Here is a 22,549-nt window from a genome sequence, read left to right on the forward strand (position 1 = left end):
CCTGTAGAAAGCAGTGGCAGTCTGACCCAAAGCTCGGACGAGGAGGTTGAGGTCCCTGATACTACCAGGCGTACCCGGACCTGTGTCGCTAGACCACAGGTTGCGCAGGATCCGCTTCAAGGGCAGCAGAGTGGTGCTGGCGCTGTTGGATTACGTGGTGAGGCATACACCAGCAGCGCAGACCTCCCTGGACCTAGTACCAGCACTGCCGTAGAACATGGTGAAGTGGCGAGCACCAGAAGGGCAGTTGAAGCTGGTACGGTGGCACGTGCAGTAGTTACCCCGTCGCAGCCACCGCACAGACAGGCCCGTAGACCCCCTAGAATCCCTGAGGTGCTGGCAAATCCTGATTGGCAGTCCCCAACTTCAGACGCACCAGTAGTTCCCCCTTTCACCGCCCAGTCTGGAGTTCAGGTTGAGACAGCTCAGATCGGTTCGGCCCTGGGATTTTTTGAGCTGTTCTTGACTGCGGAGCTCTTGGACATAGTCGTGGCAGAAACAAACCGGTATGCCACACAATTTATATCCGCCAACCCGGGAAGCTATTATGCCCAGCCTTTCCGGTGGAAACCAGTCCAAGTTTCTAAAATTAAAACTTTTCTGGGCCTTCTCCTCAACATGGGTCTAACCAAAAAGCATGAATTGCGGTCATATTGGTCCAATTCATCACATGCCCATGTTCTCTACTGCCATGTCCAGGGCACGGTTTGAGGCCATCCTGCGTTTCCTGCACTTTAGCGACAACACCACCTCCCGTCCCAGAGGCCACCCAGCTTTTGACCGGCTCCACAAAATTCGGCCCCTCATAGACCACTTCAACCAGAAATTTGCAGATTTGTATACCCCTGAGCAAAACATCTGCGTAGACGAGTCCCTAATACATTTTACCGGGCGCCTTGGCTTCAAACAATACATCCCAAGCAAGTGAGCCCGGTATGGGGTCAAATTGTGAAAGGGCCACAGGCTATACCCACAAATTTCAGATCTATGAGGGAAAAGATCAGACCCTGGAGCCGGTCGGTTGCCCTGACTACCTGGGGAGCAGTGGGAAGACAGTCTGGGACTTGGTGTCACCCTTATTTGGCAAGGGGTACCATCTTTATGTGGACAATTTCTACACAAATGTGGCCCTCTGCGGGCTTCCCACAATGGCTCGTTACCACCCGTCTTGCAAGGGGGGAGAGGGCTGCCTTGTGTAACCAAGAACTGCTCGCGGTAAATGGAGAGACAAGCGTGACGTTTACATGCTCTCCTCCATTCATGCAGACACGACAATCCAAATTGAGTGAGCAACCAGTGTCACTGAAAAGCCCCTCTCAGTCCATGACTATAACCTTCACATGGGAGGGGTGGACTTCAATGACCAGATGTTGGCTCCGTATTTAGTTTCCCAGATGCTGGTATAAGAAGGTGTCTGTATATTTAATTCAATTGGCTCTGTATAATAGTTTTGTTCTCTACAGTAAGGCTGGGAGAACAGGATCCTTCCTCAAATTTCAGGAAGAGATCATCGAGAACCTCCTGTATCCAGGAGGTTCCGCGGCCCCATCCACCAGTGTAGTTAGCCATCTAAATGAGCGACATTTCCCCAATGTCGTTGCTGGTACCTCAACCCAACCGTCACCCCAAAAAATATGTTGTGTCTGTAGCAGGAGTGGAATAAGGCGTGACACCCGCTATTTCTGTCCTGACTGACCTGACCACCCTGCCCTATGCTTAGGGGAGTGTTTCCGGAAGTACCACACACAGGTACACTTAGCATAGGGATCACATCTCACAGGACAGGTACACAGGGCTGTAGTGTACGGGAGCTGTAATGCCCATCACTACAGAAGGGTCACTTGTGTGCTGTCGTTTCCCCTTATTTATGGGGAGGTTGGTATAAGTCATCTTCCTAATGTAATGCTATGTACTTCCCTGTTACTGTGAAATGTGCATGTGCAGGCCTGCTAGGGGTGTTATTCCAGCTCTGAGTCACTAGAGGGAGCTAGGGAACCCTAGTTTATATAAGGCCCAGTCAGGGAGAAGAATAGCAGAGAGAGTGGGAGAGGGAGAAGGAGATGAGACTGTGTCTGAGTTAAGGCTAGGCCATGGGCCTGTGAGAGTAGAGCAGGCCTGGAGCCTGCAGACTAGGAGAGGGTAGTGTAATCCCTGTAACCGGGTTCCAGATCCAAGGAGAAGGTTCCCCTCCTGAGTCATTATTTACTAAAGTAGGAATGCCATAGTTAACCGGCCTGAGGACACAGAACGAAGCAGAGGCATACCTAATAAGCAAGAGGTACTCAAAGCGACAGAGGAGGTACTTGATAAGGACAGACCCAAGGATACGCCAGAGCTAGGGCATCAGGCCTTGGAGAATAATTTCCATGTTTCAGGATCAGTCAGGAATAGAGTGCAAGCCGCCTGTACTGCAAGTCCTGTGTGTAACCCTCTGAAAAAATCACCTTGCTACATCCGGCCTGTCTGTAACGTACGTAAACCAACTGTCTTCAATGGAACTGCGCTTCCAACTATGTCCATGCATGATGATTACGGAAAACAAGTAAAGTTCCAGTTTTGGTTGGCTATTACGTGGTTTCTGCGTTATTCTTGCTATCAGCAAACGGTGTGCCACCGTTCAATTGGCACTGGCGTCACGACATTCATCACCTGCCTGTTCCAGTGCTGACCTGTTTGAAGACGACAGTGAGTCCCAGGTTAGTGGGTTACCCTGCACTACAAAGCCCAGCATAGCTAAAGCTACACTACTGACCCCCTGGGACACTGCATCGCTATTAGGGCCCATTCATACACAGCTGCTGCAAACCTCTCCTTTCACCTGGGGCAAAGTGCATAATGCACTTCGCCACATCTTTGGGCGATTTGCGCTTTGCACATTGTCCCATGGGGAAAGAGAGGTTTGTCCTATACAGGTAAAAAAAAAACAAAAAAAAAACAGTAAGCAAAAAAGTTAACGTTCAGTTCCAAAAGTTAAATAAAGTTTATATGTTCTGTTCAAAGGTTATTATAAAGTTAATAAAATTATTGCGTTGCGGCCTGGTTTTTTCTTTTTTGTTTTGTTTTTTTTACCTTCCAGGTGGACCAACCGCAATGAAGACTGAATAACAGAGGATTTCAACAGTTGGTACAGCCTAGATTCGTCCGGTCGCCTTGGGCAGGAGCCACCCTGCCACTCGGGTAACGGTAGAAAAAACGAGACGGTGAACTTTACGTCCAACGTATGGACAATAAAGGGCGCACTGACACAATCGGTCGTAGACAGTATTTGGGTTTCAACTATTTTTTTGCTTTATTCATAGACAACGCGTTTTGGGGTCCCCTATATAAAGTCTAAAAGGTGGGGTTAAAATAAGGGGGGAGAAACAAATATATGGAAAGACACAATACAGGTGTATCCGTCAATAGAGAAACGATAATATAAAGATAAATATAGAATGATAAAAAAATATACGTATATGTATATAGGTATAAATACATGTATAGATAAAAATGGAAAATGATCAATACTGACATATAAAAATAAATAAATAAAAATAGAATCAAAATATGGGCTACATATATACGAAAAAGATTTTTTAACATATAAAATTCATAATGGATATTACATATACATGGAGGCTTGTAGTTTAAAACAACCAGAAAAAATACATATATATAAAAAATTAATCTAATCACTACTGTCGCATATATTTTAAGAATTGTAGTTTTGAAGACCAGCAGTAAATGATTGTCCACTGCTTAAAAGAAAAGCAACTATATTGTGCCAGGACTAGGCACATCACCTAGGTGGATCCATGCTGGTTTTGTATCATGTTCTAAGAAAAAAAAAATTGTTATGGTACCCCCAAGGACAAAGGCAGAAATATATATATGTTATCTCATTAGGACCAGAGTATAGCTGAAGATTAGCAAATGTTTGAGTATGGTTGTAGACAGAACAGGGAGATCGGGGGGTATGAATAAATAAATAAAGGAATGAAAGGACATGTGTGAGTATATAATTCAGGTGGACATGTGGGCTAGCAATCAGCGGCTGAAGATGGACTCGTATGTTCTATAAGCTGCAGTGAGATTTGAAGATGTGGATGCTAAAAAAATGAAAAATAGACTCTGATGCCGGAGTGTAAACATACCTGGGTCGGATCAGCAGAGCGGTTGCCGCTGCTGAATCCGAGAAGCACGAGGGGGGCGCTGACCTGCTGTGGCGCGCGCACTGCTGGAGGTTAAAGGGTGGCTGCACTTGTGTGGGAGGGCCTAACTCCCTTCATTGGAGGAGCGTCCGTGGAGGGGCGGAGTCACCAGCGGCGCATGGAGAGATGAATGGGGAGAGCTGGACGGGGCAGAGAGAGGGATCGGGATTTGGATTGCATTAATAAAAGCTGAAGCTGAGATAGGCATGTGTGTATTACACTCAGAATATCGCAAGCCTGATATTAGACCGATAGTAGTGGCTGTTGGTTTATTGAGCAGGGCAAATTAATGACAACGGGGAAAAGAAGGAAAGGAATTAAAGAGATACACAACCTAGAGGGGAAGGTGGATACTGATGTGGGTATCTGTGGCGGGGGGGGGATGATAGGTGGGCTGGGGATTGGATAGAGGGAGGGGGGGGGAGAAAAGGGGACACAGTGTGAGGTATGGATGAGGACAAGGGGAATGGGCCAGAGGATATATGTGAAAAATGGTTGAACTGGATGGGGGGGGGGGGGGATAGGTATAATGAGGGGCACTGGGATATATGGGATGGTATGATGTGGATTGGGCCAATTAGAAGCATTTGCTCTCCAAGGACTCGTTGAGTCCGTACGGTTCCAAAGTTTGGAGTTTGACATAGGTTGATGAGCAGTTCATGAGGCGTTTGATCGGGTGTTCTTCTCCCGTTACATTGCTCTTGAAGGACTGGACGCGGTTTGAAATATTATCGCAGCATTTGCACAGTTTATGATTGCACGTGTAGCTGCCTTTAAATTTCAGCTGGCACGTTAAACCGGCTGAAATTGTGTTGATGTTCTTTTTTTTCTTGAGTTTACTCGGTGCGAGTATGTTCTTCAGAGTTTTTGCTCTCCTGAAAGTGATACGGGGTTTTGATGGTATCAGGTCTTTCAGATATGGGTCATCTTTCAAGATGTGCCAATGTTTCGATAGAATGGCTCTCAGAGCTGCGTGGTTGGGGTTGAAGGTTGCGATGAAAGATGTCTTGTATTCTGTGATTTTGGATGTTTCGGTCTGCCCGTTTTTCTTTTTTGTATTCAGGCATTATTACTGGCTTTGATTTTTTGCCCGTATAAACACATTTTGTATAATTCTTTCTGGATATTTCTTCTTAGTAAACCTAGACTTTAATGTATTGCTTTGAGAGAGAAAATCGTCCTCATCCGTACAATTCCTTCTGATGCGCTTGAATTGGCTGAACGGGATATTGTCTTTCCACTTCTTGTAGTGGGCACTCCTATAATCCAGGTAGCTATTTCCGTCAACCCGTTTGAAGCATGATTTGTAACGTGGCTTTGCAGGAAAAGGTCTACATAATGGGAGAGGTTACTGGTGAGAGAGTTTATTCCTGAAATAATCGGTCGACCTGGAGGGTTCTTACTGTTTTTGTGAATCTTCGGTAGGTAGTAAAAAATGGCTGTATTTGGATGTTCAACTGTTATGTACTCCTTTTCTTTTTTGGTGATAATTTTATTTTCTTCTGCCTGTTTCAGCAGGGCATTCAACTTCTTTTGGTCCTCTGTAACTGGGTTATATGAGAGGGATTCATAATACAGAGGGTCGTTTTTTTGTGGCAGAGATTTTTTCATCCACATTGATCGATGCGAATGAAGAAATCTGTGCCGTTCATTTTTTTTTTTCAGCCCAGAGGCTGAACGAAAAAAAAAATCTCATTACCTGTATGCTCAATATAAGGAGAATAGCAGAAACTCTTAATGCTGGCCATACATGTAACGATTGCGGAGACCCTCAAATGCCAGGGCAGTACAAACACCCCACAAATGACCCCATTTTGGAAAGAAGACACCCCAAGGTATTCGCTGAGGGGCATATTGAGTCCATGAAAGATTAAAATTTTTGTCCCAAGTTAGCGGAAAGTGAGACTTTGTGAGAAAAAACTAAAGAAAATATATTTCCGCTAACTTATGCCCCAAAAAAAAAATTCTATGAACTCGCCAGGCCCCTCATTGAATACCTTGGGGTGTCTTCTTTCCAAAGTGGGGTCTCATGTGGGGTATTTATACTGCCCTGGCTTTTTAGGGGCCCGAAAGCGTGAGAAGAAGTCTGGGATCCAAATGTCTAAAAATGCCCTCCTAAAAGGAATTTGGGCACCTTTGCCCACCTAGGCTGCAAAAAAGTGTCACACATGTGGTATCGCCGTACTCAGGAGAAGTTGAGGAATGTGTTTTGGGGTGTCATTTAACATATACCCATTCTGGGTGAGAGAAATATCTTTTTCAAATGCCACCTTTGTGTATAAAATGGGAAAAGTTGTCTTTTGCCAAGATATTTCTCTCATCCAGCCCAAAACACATTGCCCTACTTCTTCTGAGTACGGCGATACCAGATGTGTGACACTTTTTTGCAGCCTAGGTGGGCAAAGGGGCCCACATTTCAAAGAGCACCTTTAGGCTTTCACAGGCCATTTTTTACAGATTTTGATTTCAAACTACTTTGCACGCATTTGGGCCCCTAAAATGCCAGGGCAGTATAACTACCCCACAAGTGACCCCATTTTGGAAAGAAGACACCCCAAGATATTTCATGATGGGCTTAGTGAGTTCATGGAAGTTTTTATTTTTTGTCACAAGTTAGTGTAATATGAGACTTTGTAAGGAAGAAAAAATAAATAAATCATTTTCCGCTAACTTGTGACAATAAATAAAAAGCTCTATGAACTCACTATGCCCATCAGCGAATACCTTAGGGTGTCTACTTTCCGAAATGGGGTCATTTGTGGGGTTTTTCTACTGTCTGGGCATTGTAGAACCTCAGGAAACATGACAGGTGCTCAGAAAGTCAGAGCTGTTTCAAAAAGCGAAAATTCAATTTTTTTTGTAAATGCTATAACTTTTACCTAAACCATTTTTTTTTACCCAAACTTTTTTTTATCAAAGACATGTAGAACAATAAATTTTGCAAAAAATGTATATATGGATGTCGTTTTAAACAAAAAAAAAATTACAACTGAAAGTGAAAAATGTCATTTTTTTGCTAAAAATTTCGTTACATTTGGATTAATAACAAAAAAAAAAAAAAAGTTAACATGTCAGCAGCAATGAAATACCACCAAATGAAAGCTCTATTAGTGAGAAGAAAAGGAGATAAAATTCATTTGGGTGGTAAGTTGCATGACCGAGCAATAAACAGTGAAAGTAGTGTAGTGCAGAATTGTAAAAAGTGATCTGGTCATTAAGGGGGTTTCAGCTAGGGGGTTTGAAGTGGTTAAAGGAGTATTACAATTTCAGCAAATAAAGCATATTTTGTATAATGAAAGCTAAATAATTTTCTGGTATCCTTTCTGTATCCATCCCTTATGGGTTTCTAGACCTAAGCTTGTAGCCATCCAGTAAGAACTCTTCTTCATCAATTACAAACTTAGAGCTTGAAAATGAAACAAAGAAGCCTAAATATAATACCCCTTTACGTTACAGATACTCTTTCAAATTTGTGAGAGTTTTGTTACTGGTTAGATTCTTACGTGAGCATTTTGGTTCAGGTTCCCATCCAGCATTAGTACAGTAGATTCTTGTCCACCTTCTTGGCTGATAACTGCTCTCACAATAATATTCTAAATATCTTCCAACTTCTCTCGGATAATAGTAATCATTGTAAATAATTCCATGCTTTATGTCAGGTCTGTCACATTTTTTACCTGCAGAAATAAAAATAAGGGAGAGAGAACTTTTAGGTACAAGTCCCAAAAAGGTTACAAAAGACCCCTAAGATTAAGAAGATCTCGATGGCACATATGGTTGGCAAAGCAAATACAATTATGTATCAGGTGATCTTCCCTGCTACTCCTGATTCCATATAATATGTGTTATATAACCTCTGCTTGAAGAGAATTGTACATGTACAGTGCAGCGGGAAGTGACGGTGCCCAGATCAGGCGGGCACGGGAGCTGTAATCCCTTGATCAGAACAGGGACTGGCTGTTGCTGACAGCCAGGGCCCTGCTGTACCGTATAACCCCTGTTTTAACCCCTTACATGCCAAGGCAAATGCTGATTGCAGCATCTAAGGGGTTTACAGAGGGAGGGGGCTACCTCTCTCAACCTATCAGCTCCCAAGTGTTTAAAAAAATAAAAATAACAAATAAAAGTTTCAAGTAAAAAAAGCTCCATTTCCCCCTCCATTTACCATTTTTAAAGTAAATAGATCTACATCTATCACTGCATTGAAATCAACCAGCCCTATAAAATATCACATGATCTACACTGCCATAAAAAAATTTAAAGTATGCCAAAACAGCCACTTTCTGGCTAACTCGCCTCCCAGGAGTTTAGGAAAACTTTGATTCACTCTTTGTGGTAACGAAACAGTTTTCCCTAAAATGGCGGCTGCACGTGATACAAAGTGAAAGTAAGAATCTCAGGAATGCGAGATCACCCATGATGCTGTGCAGAAGGCCAATCCACAGAAAGCCACCCCCTATGATGTCACAGTCCTATAACACCCTCATCCCCGCAGTCTCCTCCATTGTCCTGTGAGCTGATCATAAGAAGAAACGTGGCAAGCGTTCATGTGCTAGGGATAGTGTTGCTGAAAACGATTAATGGAAAAATATTGGAGAGTGCAGGGAGACATTCTGCGTTACTTTTATTTATTTATTCCTACATCTGCCGTAAATGTAATTCAATACCAATAAGACTGAAGCCTTGGGCCAAGTCTTAAGGATCACATCCTCATCTTTTGCTGGCTTCACTTCTTCTAAATCATCCTTCAAAGTCTCCATGTCCTAAAAAAGTCAGCAATATTCAGAGAGAGGAGGAAGTGGATGTTCCTGATTAAATATTCTCATTGACATTAAATCATGTGGAGAAGGAGGAAAAGCATATAGCAGAAAAAGGGCTCCCACCTGCAGGGCAGGAAAGTGCTGGGGTTGGAGAAGTGGGTATGCCAGAGCTGATTTTTTTATTCTGTGTTTACTGTAAACTAACCTGCAGGATATTGAAGGCAAGAACAGCAATACTATGCACATTGTACCCACACCTAAACAGCCAAACCCTATACCAGGAACAGCCCCTGTTTAACCCCTTTCCTAATCTTCATGTATATGTACATACAAGAGGGAATGCGGTTTCTTGCCGCATCCCCACATGCATGTACGTGATCTGATCGGGAGGGTGCATGAACTGCCACGCCCGATCAGCAGCATGGGTCTGGCTGCTACTGACAGCCAGGCCCCTTCTGTATCTGCTGGCATCGCTGTATACGCTGATGTTAACTAATTAACCCTTCACATGCCGTGGTCAGCGCTGACCGCAGTAGGTGTCGGTTTTATAGAGGAAAGGGACGTCCTCTGACTCCATCGGCCCCCCGCACTGCGGTAACAATGGGCCAATAGTTGCTATGGTAGTATCACGACCATGGTCATGGTCGTGACTCCTGTAACCGCATGCAGTTCCCTGCGGTCTTGGTTGTGTTGTCGATCACAGGTGAGGGCTGTATTCCTCTGTATCGCCATCCTCTGGACAGCGATACAGGTGGATACTGCGGCAGGGCAGGGGAGAGGCGTTTCCCTTACCCGTTCCTCTGTTCTATCATAGGCTGATGCAATCAGAGAGATGACATCATTATGCAGCCTGAAACACAGGCCGGAAGAGACCTGCACCGCTTCACTGAGAGGGTCATGGAGGTAAGTATGTGAGTTTTTTTTTGTTTATTAACACTATGCTGTTGCCCAGAATGGGGAAGTGGGTGAAAGAATACTATGGAGGCATTTACAATGGGGCATTATACTGACACACATGTGGGGAGAGGAGCAGTATGGGGGCATTTAATAGGGGGCATTATTTACTGGCACAGATGGGGGCACCATGGGGGAATCTACTAGGGGGCCTTATTTACTGGCACAAATGGGGGAGAGGAGCAGTATGGGGGCATCTACTGGAAGCCCTATATATTAGAATTATACTGGCTCTATGGGGGAGAGGGGGGCATTATGAGGGCATCTACTGGGGGCCCTATATATTGGCATTATATACATTCACACATGGGGGCACTATGGAGTAGGGGAGAGGAGCACTATGGGCTCATCTGCTGGGGAGCATTATATAGGGGTATTTTATACTGGCACAAACTATATGTGCAATATGGGGGGTGGGGATGATCAATAGAAAGAGAGAATCCAGCTTCTTGTGGAGTACAAAATAGTTCTTTATTGGCTCATCGTATAAAATCTACCAAAATCACAGGAAAAAGGTGTAGTAACATGTTTCGGGCTACAGAATCCAGCCCTTCATCAAGACATAACACACATTAAAACCATTCCTTTTTATGTAGCACAAGGTCCAACCCCCTCTAATCAGCAAAGTGTCCGCACCTGGAGCCTGGGAACCATTCAGCGGTCCAGGGGAGGAGATCCAGTATCACAGGTGATGCATACATACACATAATGAACATATCTTAGGCCACTTTCACACCTGCGTTAGGTGCGGATCCGTCTGCTATCCCCACAAACGGATCCGCACCCATAAATGCAAACAATGGCATCCGTTCAGAACGTATCCATCCGCATTCTGTATAAAAAAGTTTAAATCCAATTGTTAGTCAGACGGATCTGTCCCGACCCCACACCAAAAGTCAACAGGGGTCGGATCCACCCGCAATTGCACCATATTGTGTCAACGTCAAACGGATCTGTCCCCACCGACCCACATGGCAAGTAAGGACGGATCTGCCCGTCTCCGCACGGCCAGGCGGACACCAAAGCGCTGCAAGCAGCACCCCGGTGTCCGCCTCCAGAGCGGAATGAAGGCAGAAGGGCTGTTCTTAAAAGAAACAGAGATTATTACACAGACTCCATTAGTAGAGGCTATACAGAGGCTATACACTCCAGAACATTAATAAAGGCCTTGAGTTTGCCAGATTAAAAGATAGGGAATCTCTGATCTTTCCGAAGACCTTGAAAAAATCCTATAGATGCCAAAAAAGTAAAAAAAAAGTGTACTACTGTTTGTTGTATTACTAACTACAGTAGAGAATATCCACACGTATGTAGAATTATCTGTAAACATCTCCCTGTCCTCAATTACGATGCGGAGTGGAGAGATGTGGTGTCTGCGGGTATCAGGTGTATATCTAAGAAAGCACCTACGGTGGGAAAAAAACTCAGCCCCAGCCTGTTTACTGATACCATTCCCCGGGTATGTTCCTGGCCAAAAACTACTGGCAATTATAAAATTTGTAAAGTTCAATATGTTGGCAGATCCGTCCTGACTTCCAGTGTGGTTCGGTGGGGACGGATCCATTTAACGTTGGCACAATATGGTGCAATTGCAGGCGGATCCATCCCCTGTTGACTTTCGGTGTGGGGTCGGGACGTATCCGTCTGACTAACAATTGGATTTAAACTTTTTTATACAGAATGCGGATGGATCCGTTCTGAATGGATGCCATTGTTTGCATTTATGGGTGCGGATCAGTCTGCCATCCACATAGACGGATCCACACCTAACGCAGGTGAGAAAGTGGCCTAAGATATGTTCATTATGTGTATGTATGTATCACCTATGATACTGGATCTCCTCCCCTGGACCACTGAATGGTTCCCATTCCAGGCTCCAGGTGCGGACACTTTGCTGATTAGAGGGGGTTGGACCTCGTGCTACATGAAAAGTAATGGTTTTAAGATGTGTGTTATGTCTTGATGAAGGGCTGGATTCTGTAGCCCGAAACATGTTACTACACCTTTTTCCTGTGATTTTGGTGGATTTTATATGATGAGTAGAGTTGAGCGAACACCTGGATGTTCGGGTTCGAGAAGTTCGGCCGAACTTCGTCCCGAACCCGAACCCCATTGAAGTCAAAGGGGACCCGAACTTTTCGGCACTAAAAAGGCTGTAAAACAGCCCAGGAAAGGGCTAGAGGGATGCAAAAGGCAGCAACATGTAGGTAAATCCCCTGCAAACAAATGTGGATAGGGAAATGAATTAAAATAAAAATTAAATAAATAAAAATTAACCAAAATCAATTGGAGAGAGGTCCCATAGCAGAGAATCTGGCTTCCCGTCACCCACCACTGGAACAGTCCATTCTCAGATATTTAGGCCCCGGAACCCAGGCAGAGGAGAGAGGTCCCGTAACAGAGAATCTGGCTTCATGTCAGCAGAGAATTAGTCTGCATGTCATAGCAGAGAATGAGGCTTCACGTCAGCCACCACTGCAACAGTCCATTGGCATATATTTAGGCCCAGCACCCAGGCAGAGGAGAGAGGTCCCGTAACAGACAATCTGGCTTCATGTCAGCAGAGAATCAGTCTGCATGTCATAGCAGAGAATCGAGGCTTCACGTCAGCCACCACTGCAACAGTCCATTGGCATATATTTAGGCCCAGCACCCAGGCAGAGGAGAGAGGTCCCGTAACAGACAATCTGGCTTCATGTCAGCAGAGAATCAGTCTGCATGTCATAGCAGAGAATCAGGCTTCACGTCACCCACCACTGCAACAGTCCATTTTCATAATTTAGGCCCAGCACCCAGGCAGAGGAGAGAGGTCCCGTAACAGACAATCTGGCTTCATGTCAGCAGAGAATCAGTCTGCATGTCATAGCAGAGAATGAGGCTTCACGTCACCCACCACTGCAACAGTCCATTGTCATAAATTTAGGCCCAGCACCCAGGCAGAGGAGAGAGGTCCCGTAACAGACAATCTGGCTTCATGTCAGCAGAGAATCAGTCTGCATGTCATAGCAGAGAATCAGGCTTCACGTCACCCAACATTGGAACAGTCCATTGGCATATATTTAGGCCCCGGCACCCAGACAGAGGAGAGGTTCATTCAACTTTGGGTAGCCTCGCAATATAATGGTAAAATGAAAATAAAAATAGGATTGAATGAGGAAGTGCCCTGGAGTCCAATAATATATGGTTAAGGGGAGGTAGTTAATGTCTAATCTGGACAAGGGACGGACAGATCCTGTGGGATCCATGCCTGGTTCATTTTTATGAACGTCAGCTTGTCCACATTGGCTGTAGACAGGCGGCTGCGTTTGTCTGTAATGACGCCCCCTGCCGTGCTGAATACACGTTCAGACAAAACGCTGGCCGCCGGGCAGGCCAGCACCTCCAAGGCATAAAAGGCTAGCTCTGGCCACGTGGACAATTTAGAGACCCAGAAGTTGAATGGGGCCGAACCATCAGTCAGTACGTGGAGGGGTGTGCACACTGTACTGTTCCACCATGTTAGTGAAATGTTGCCTCCTGCTAACACGTTGCGTATCAGGTGGTGGTGCAGTTAGCTGTGGCGTGTTGACAAAAGTTTTCCACATCTCTGCCATGCTAACCCTGCCCTCAGAGGAGCTGGCCGTGACACAGCTGCCTTGGCGACCTCTTGCTCCTCCTCTGCCTTGGCCTTGGGCTTCCACTTGTTCCCCTGTGACATTTGGGAATGCTCTCAGTAGCGCGTCTACCAACGTGCGCTTGTACTCGCGCATCTTCCTATCACGCTCCAGTGCAGGAAGTAAGGTGGGCACATTGTCTTTGTAGCGTGGATCCAGCAGGGTGGCAACCCAGTAGTCCGCACAGGTTAAAATGTGGGCAACTCTGCTGTCGTTGCGCAGGCACTGCAGCATGTAGTCGCTCATGTGTGCCAGGCTGCCCAGGGGTAAGGACAAGCTGTCCTCTGTGGGAGGCGTATCGTCATCGTCCTGCCTTTCCCCCCAGCCACGCACCAGTGATGGACCCGAGCTGCGTTGGGTGCCACCCCGCTGTGACCATGCTTCATCCTCATCCTCCTCCACCTCCTCCTCATCCTCGTCCTCCTCGTCCTCCAGTAGTGGGCCCTGGCTGGCCACATTTGTACCTGGCCTCTGCTGTTGCCAAAAACCTCCCTCTGAGTCACTTCGAAGAGACTGGCCTGAAAGTGCTAAAAATGACCCCTCTTCCTCCTCCTCCTCCTCCTCCTGGGCCACCTCCTCTTCCATCATCGCCCTAAGTGTTTTCTCAAGGAGACATAGAAGTGGTATTGTAACGCTGATAACGGCGTCATCGCCACTGGCCATGTTGGTGGAGTACTCGAAACAGCGCAACAGGGCACACAGGTCTCGCATGGAGGCCCAGTCATTGGTGGTGAAGTGGTGCTGTTCTGTAGTGCGACTGACCCGTGCGTGCTGCAGCTGAAACTCCACTATGGCCTGCTGCTGCTCGCACAGTCTGTCCAGCATGTGCAAGGTGGAGTTCCACCTGGTGGGCACGTCGCATATGAGGCGGTGAGCGGGAAGGCCGAAGTTACGCTGTAGCGCAGACAGGCGAGCAGCAGCAGGATGTGAACGCCGGAAGCGCGAACAGACGGCCCGCACTTTATGCAGCAGCTCTGACATGTCGGGGTAGTTGTGTAATGAACTTCTGCACCACCAAATTCAGCACATGCGCCAAGCAAGGGATGTGCGTCAAATTGGCTAGTCCCAGAGCTGCAACGAGATTTCGCCCATTATCACACACCACCAGGCCGGGCTTGAGGCTCACCGGCAGCAACCACTCGTCGGTCTGTTGTTCTATACCCCGCCACAACTCCTGTGCGGTGTGGGGCCTGTCCCCCAAACATATGAGTTTCAGAATGGCCTGCTGACGTTTACCCCGGGCTGTGCTGAAGTTGGTGGTGAAGGTGTGTGGCTGACTGGATGAGCAGGTGGAAGAAGAGGAGGAGGAAGCCGAGAAGGAGGAGGTGGCAACAGGAGGCAAAGAATGTTGCCCTGCGATCCTTGGCGGCGGAAGGACGTGCGCCAAACAGCTCTCCGCCTGGGGCCCAGCTGCCACTACATTTACCCAGTGTGCAGTTAGGGAGATATAGCGTCCCTGGCCGTGCTTACTGGTCCACGTATCTGTGGTTAGGTGGACCTTGCTACAGATGGCGTTGCGCAGTGCACACTTGATTTTATCGGATACTTGGTTGTGCAGGGAAGGCACGGCTCTCTTGGAGAAGTAGTGGCGGCTGGGAACAACATACTGTGGGACAGCAAGCGACATGAGCTGTTTGAAGCTGTCTGTGTCCACCAGCCTAAATGACAGCATTTCATAGGCCAGTAGTTTAGAAATGCTGGCATTCAGGGCCAGGGATCGAGGGTGGCTAGGTGGGAATTTACGCTTTCTCTCAAATGTTTGTGAGATGGAGAGCTGAACGCTGGCGTGTGACATGGTTGAGACGCTTGGTGACGGAGGTGGTGGTGGTGGTGTTGGTGGTACATCCCCTGTTTGCTGGGCGGCAGGTGCCAACGTTCCTCCAGAGGCGGAGGAAGAGGCCGAGGCGGCAGCAGCAGAAGAGGCCGAGGCGGCAGCAGCAGAAGAGGTAGCAGGGGGAGCCTGAGTGACTTCCTTGGTTTTAAGGTGTTTACTCCACTGCAGTTCATGCTTTGCATGCAGGTGCCTGGTCATGCAGGTTGTGCTCAGGTTCAGAACGTTAATGCCTCGCTTCAGGCTCTGATGGCACAGCGTGCAAACCACTCGGGTCTTGTCGTCAGCACATTGTTTGAAGAAGTGCCATGCCAGGGAACTCCTTGAAGCTGCCTTTGGGGTGCTCGGTCCCAGATGGCGGCGGTCAGTAGCAGGCGGAGTCTCTTGGCGGCGGGTGTTCTGCTTTTGCCCACTGCTCCCTCTTTTGCTACGCTGTTGGCTCGGTCTCACCACTGCCTCTTCCTCCGAACTGTGAAAGTCAGTGGCACGACCTTCATTCCATGTGGGGTCTAGGACCTCATCGTCCCCTGCATCGTCTTCCACCCAGTCTTGATCCCTGACCTCCTGTTCAGTCTGCACACTGCAGAAAGACGCAGCAGTTGGCACCTGTGTTTCGTCATCATCAGAGACATGCTGAGGTGGTATTCCCATGTCCTCATCATCAGGAAACATAAGTGGTTGTGCGTCAGTGCATTCTATGTCTTTCACCGCTGGGGAAGGGCTAGGTGGATGCCCTTGGGAAACCCTGCCAGCGGAGTCTTCAAACAGCATAAGAGACTGCTGCATAACTTGAGGCTGAGACAGTTTCCCTGGTATGCATGGGGGTGATGTGACAGACTGATGGGGTTGGTTTTCAGGCGCCATCTGTGCGCTTTCTGCAGAAGACTGGGTGGGAGATAATGTGAACGTGCTGGATCCACTGTCGGCCACCCAATTGACTAATGCCTGTACCTGCTCAGGCCTTACCATCCTTAGAACGGCATTGGGCCCCACCATATATCGCTGTAAATTCTGGCGGCTACTGGGACCTGAGGTAGTTGGTACACTAGGACGTGTGGATGTGGCAGAACGGCCACGTCCTCTCCCAGCACCAGAGGGTCCACTAACACCACCACGACCATGTCCACGTCCGCGTCCCTTACTAGATGTTTTCCTCATTGTTATGGTTCACCACAACAACAAAATATTATTTGGCCCAATGTATTGTATTCAAATTCAGCGGGATATAAATTTGAGGCCTAGTATTTAGGCGCTGGGTGACCGGTATGGATTTAGTGACAGAATTAGACTTGGAAATGCACAGTAGCGTGTGTGTGAAGTTATTCTGAATGACCCTATGTGCACCTTGAATATTATATACCCTTTTAGGGATAGATTTCAAATAGCTCTGATATAGCAGAAACCACTAAATTATGAAATTGCTAAATTGGGAATTGTATTTCAACCCAGAACAAAAAATGTGCTTTGACGGACACTAAATAACTTTCCCAGCCACAACAGGACAGCGGTAACGAGAGATTTAGCGGGATATAAATTTGAGGCCTAGTATTTAGGCGCTGGGTGACCGGTATGGATTTAGTGACAGAATTAGACTTGGAAATGCACAGTAGCGTGTGTGTGAAGTTATTCTGAATGACCCTATGTGCACCTTGAATATTATATACCCTTTTAGGGATAGATTTCAAATAGCTCTGATATAGCAGGAACCACTAAATTATGAAATTGCTAAATTGGGAATTGTATTTCAACCCAGAACAAAAAATGTGCTTTGACGGACACTAAATAACTTTCCCAGCCACAACAGGACAGCGGTAACGAGAGATTTAGCGGGATATAAATTTGAGGCCTAGTATTTAGGCGCTGGGTGACCGGTATGGATTTAGTGACAGAATTAGACTTGGAAATGCACAGTAGCGTGTGTGTGAAGTTATTCTGAATGACCCTATGTGCACCTTGAATATTATATACCCTTTTAGGGATAGATTTCAAATAGCTCTGATATAGCAGAAACCACTAAATTATGAAATTGCTAAATTGGGAATTGTATTTCAACCCAGAACAAAAAATGTGCTTTGACGGACACTAAATAACTTTCCCAGCCACAACAGGACAGCGGTAACGAGAGATTTAGCGGGATATAAATTTGAGGCCTAGTATTTAGGCGCTGGGTGACCGGTATGGATTTAGTGACAGAATTAGACTTGGAAATGCACAGTAGCGTGTGTGTGAAGTTATTCTGAATGACCCTATGTGCACCTTGAATATTATATACCCTTTTAGGGATAGATTTCAAATAGCTCTGATATAGCAGAAACCACTAAATTATGAAATTGCTAAATTGGGAATTGTATTTCAACCCAGAACAAAAAATGTGCTTTGACGGACACTAAATAACTTTCCCAGCCACAACAGGACAGCGGTAACGAGAGATTTAGCGGGATATAAATTTGAGGCCTAGTATTTAGGCGCTGGGTGACCGGTATGGATTTAGTGACAGAATTAGACTTGGAAATGCACAGTAGCGGTGTGTGTGAAGTTATTCTGAATGACCCTATGTGCACCTTGAATATTATATACCCTTTTAGGGATAGATTTCAAATAGCTCTGATATAGCAGAAACCACTAAATTATGAAATTGCTAAATTGGGAATTGTATTTCAACCCAGAACAAAAAATGTGCTTTGACGGACACTAAATAACTTTCCCAGCCACAACAGGACAGCGGTAACGAGAGATTTAGCGGGATATAAATTTGAGGCCTAGTATTTAGGCGCTGGGTGACCGGTATGGATTTAGTGACAGAATTAGACTTGGAAATGCACAGTAGCGTGTGTGTGAAGTTATTCTGAATGACCCTATGTGCACCTTGAATATTATATACCCTTTTAGGGATAGATTTCAAATAGCTCTGATATAGCAGAAACCACTAAATTATGAAATTGCTAAATTGGGAATTGTATTTCAACCCAGAACAAAAAATGTGCTTTGACGGACACTAAATAACTTTCCCAGCCACAACAGGACAGCGGTAACGAGAGATTTAGCGGGATATAAATTTGAGGCCTAGTATTTAGGCGCTGGGTGACCGGTATGGATTTAGTGACAGAATTAGACTTGGAAATGCACAGTAGCGTGTGTGTGAAGTTATTCTGAATGACCCTATGTGCACCTTGAATATTATATACCCTTTTAGGGATAGATTTCAAATAGCTCTGATATAGCAGAAACCACTAAATTATGAAATTGCTAAATTGGGAATTGTATTTCAACCCAGAACAAAAAATGTGCTTTGACGGACACTAAATAACTTTCCCAGCCACAACAGGACAGCGGTAACGAGAGATTTAGCGGGATATAAATTTGAGGCCTAGTATTTAGGCGCTGGGTGACCGGTATGGATTTAGTGACAGAATTAGACTTGGAAATGCACAGTAGCGTGTGTGTGAAGTTATTCTGAATGACCCTATGTGCACCTTGAATATTATATACCCTTTTAGGGATAGATTTCAAATAGCTCTGATATAGCAGAAACCACTAAATTATGAAATTGCTAAATTGGGAATTGTATTTCAACCCAGAACAAAAAATGTGCTTTGACGGACACTAAATAACTTTCCCAGCCACAACAGTACAGCGGTAACGAGAGATTTAGCGGGATATAAATTTGAGGCCTAGTATTTAGGCGCTGGGTGACCGGTATGGATTTAGTGACAGAATTAGACTTGGAAATGCACAGTAGCGGTGTGTGTGAAGTTATTCTGAATGACCCTATGTGCACCTTGAATATTATATACCCTTTTAGGGATAGATTTCAAATAGCTCTGATATAGCAGAAACCACTAAATTATGAAATTGCTAAATTGGGAATTGTATTTCAACCCAGAACAAAAAATGTGCTTTGACGGACACTAAATAACTTTCCCAGCCACAACAGGACAGCGGTAACGAGAGATTTAGCGGGATATAAATTTGAGGCCTAGTATTTAGGCGCTGGGTGACCGGTATGGATTTAGTGACAGAATTAGACTTGGAAATGCACAGTAGCGTGTGTGTGAAGTTATTCTGAATGACCCTATGTGCACCTTGAATATTATATACCCTTTTAGGGATAGATTTCAAATAGCTCTGATATAGCAGAAACCACTAAATTATGAAATTGCTAAATTGGGAATTGTATTTCAACCCAGAACAAAAAATGTGCTTTGACGGACACTAAATAACTTTCCCAGCCACAACAGGACAGCGGTAACGAGAGATTTAGCGGGATATAAATTTGAGGCCTAGTATTTAGGCGCTGGGTGACCGGTATGGATTTAGTGACAGAATTAGACTTGGAAATGCACAGTAGCGTGTGTGTGAAGTTATTCTGAATGACCCTATGTGCACCTTGAATATTATATACCCTTTTAGGGATAGATTTCAAATAGCTCTGATATAGCAGAAACCACTAAATTATGAAATTGCTAAATTGGGAATTGTATTTCAACCCAGAACAAAAAATGTGCTTTGACGGACACTAAATAACTTTCCCAGCCACAACAGGACAGCGGTAACGAGAGATTTAGCGGGATATAAATTTGAGGCCTAGTATTTAGGCGCTGGGTGACCGGTATGGATTTAGTGACAGAATTAGACTGGGATATGGCCAAAAAATAACCACACTATTGCTGGTTAAATGCACTTGGTGACGGGCGCAGCTTGCCCCTGATTTAGTATATGGCCAAAAAATGAACAGACTATTGCTGGTTAAATGCACTTGGTGTGATAGCTTGACCAACCACACCACTGAGGGTTAAATGCACTTGGTGACGGGCGCAGCTTGCCCCTGATGTAGTATATGGCCAAAAAATGAACAGACTATTGCTGGTTAAATGCACTTGGTGTCACAGCTTGACCAACCACACTACTGAGGGTTAAATGCACTTGGTGACGGTCGCAGCTTGCCCCTGATGTAGTATATGGCCAAAAAATGAACAGACTATTGCTGGTTAAATGCACTTGGTGACGGGCGCAGCTTGCCCCTGATGTAGTATATGGCCAAAAAATGAACAGTCTATTGCTGGTTAAATGCACTTGGTGTCACAGCTTGACCAACCACACTACTGAGGGTTAAATGCACTTGGTGACGGGCGCAGCTTGCCCCTGATGTAGTATATGGCCAAAAAATGAACAGACTATTGCTGGTTAAATGCACTTGGTGACGGGCGCAGCTTGCCCCTGATGTAGTATATGGCCAAAAAATGAACAGACTATTGCTGGTTAAATGCACTTGGTGTGACAGCTTCACCCTGATGTAGGCTTTAGCCAAAAACAACCACACCATTGAGGGTTAAATGCACTTGGTGACAGGCGCAGCTTGCTCCTGATGTAGTATATGGCCAAAAAATAAACAGACTATTGCTGGTTAAATGCACTTGGTGTGACAGCTTCACCCTGATGTAGGCTTTAGCCAAAAAACAACCACACCATTGAGGGTTAAATGCACTTGGTCGCAGCTTGTGCTGGCGCACCACAAGACACAAAATGGCCGCCGATCACCCCAGAAAAATGTGACTGACAAACGGTCTGGGCAGCCTAAAAACAGTGAGCAATTGAGTATCAGCAGCTCAATGATCCACAGCTGCAGATCGATCAGATTAATCAAGTCCTTTGGAGGAGTTAATCTGCCTAATCTCGCCCTACTGTCGCAGCCGCAACCTCTCCCTACGCTAATCAGAGCAGAGTGACGGGCGGCGCTATGTGACTCCAGCTTAAATAGAGGCTGGGTCACATGGTGCTCTGGCCAATCACAGCCATGCCAATAGTAGGCATGGCTGTGATGGCCTCTTGGGGCAAGTAGTATGACGCTTGTTGATTGGCTGCTTTGCAGCCTTTCAAAAAGCGCCAAGAAAGCGTCACAAAAGCGCCAAGAAAGCGACGAACACCGAACCCGGACCCGGACTTTTACGAAAATGTCCGGGTTCGGGTCCGTGTCACGGACACCCCAAAATTCGGTACGAACCCGAACTATACAGTTCGGGTTTGCTCATCCCTAATGATGAGCCAATAAAGAACTATTTTTTACTCCACAAGAAGCTGGATTCTCTCTTTCTATTGGATATTCTATTAGGCCCAGTTCTGGCCTTTTTTCCGTGCTTCGTGGATTAAAGTCAGAGGTGAGAGCTGCAGCCATTTCTATCATTGTTTTGGGGGTGGGGATGAGTACTATAGTTGGCATACATTATGGGGAAGTTGGGAGAGGAGCATTATCGGGGCATCTACTTGGGGAACTCTATAGGGACATTTTATACTGGCACATTATGTCAGGCACCATGGGACAGGGGATGAGCACTATGGGGGCATCTATTGGGTGCACTAATCAGGAGTATTTTATACTGGTGCAGATTATTGGGCACTAAACTGAAGGCACTAAGAGGTATCACAGAACAGCAGATGTGAACCCCCTGTGCCATTGACTAGCAATACTCCAGAGGGGCGTGACTAAGCACATCATTTTATATTAGCCGCTGGTGACATCAGCGACATTATCTGCGGTATTTCTCCTGTGTAACGTTTCCACATCCAAAATACCTGTGAAATTCCCTGCAATTTTATATTAGCCGGTGCTGCTCCTGTGTAACGTGTGCGCATCCCAAATACCTTATTTTTTTTTTTTTTGCGCATACTCTTACAAATATTACACTACTGTACGTGTGACATACTTTCAAGCATATATAACATTTAATATGAAGGAGGCGAGCAGTAAGGGACAGGGAAGTGACCATGATGCTGATGGTGCACGCAGAGACTGTGGCCCTGACTGCCTGCTGCCAGAGCACAAGAAAAAACATCATCCACGAAACCTAGCTTCATGTCCCAGTTTGCAGGGTGGCGCAGCACAACGCTCTCAAAGTCAGACCACTGCGACCAGATGGTCGGTTGGATTGCAGCAGATAATACTTCCTGTCGGGTAAGCACCACCCTATCTTCCACCAAGTCCAGTCTCAGTAGCCAAGAGTCTGGTCAACACAATCCTCACCCTGATACTCCTTCCTCCCACCATAGAGAGTCATGCCAAACAGGTGATCCTACACTCGGATATTCCGAGGAGCTCTTGCCTACGGGTAGGTGTTCCGCAGTCTGAAACGACAAAAGAATTGTAATTTGCAACCTGTGCCATAC

At 45.8% G+C, this 22,549-nt stretch overlaps 1 protein-coding gene across 2 annotated transcripts in view; it reads right to left on the reverse strand.

Moving 5' to 3' along the window:
* The window catches only part of LOC122943123 (complement factor H-related protein 1-like), a 363,452-nt gene that overhangs the window by 317,097 nt on the left and 23,806 nt on the right, over positions 1–22,549 (reverse strand). For both annotated transcript variants that reach the window (XM_044300591.1, XM_044300590.1), the window contains exon 2: positions 7,694–7,867. In XM_044300591.1, coding sequence (XP_044156526.1) covers positions 7,694–7,867 — 174 coding nt within the window. The remainder of the gene's footprint in view (positions 1–7,693; positions 7,868–22,549) is intronic.

This window comes from Bufo gargarizans, chromosome 7 (genome assembly GCF_014858855.1).
Source record: "Bufo gargarizans isolate SCDJY-AF-19 chromosome 7, ASM1485885v1, whole genome shotgun sequence".
Classification (NCBI taxonomy): domain Eukaryota; kingdom Metazoa; phylum Chordata; class Amphibia; order Anura; family Bufonidae; genus Bufo; species Bufo gargarizans.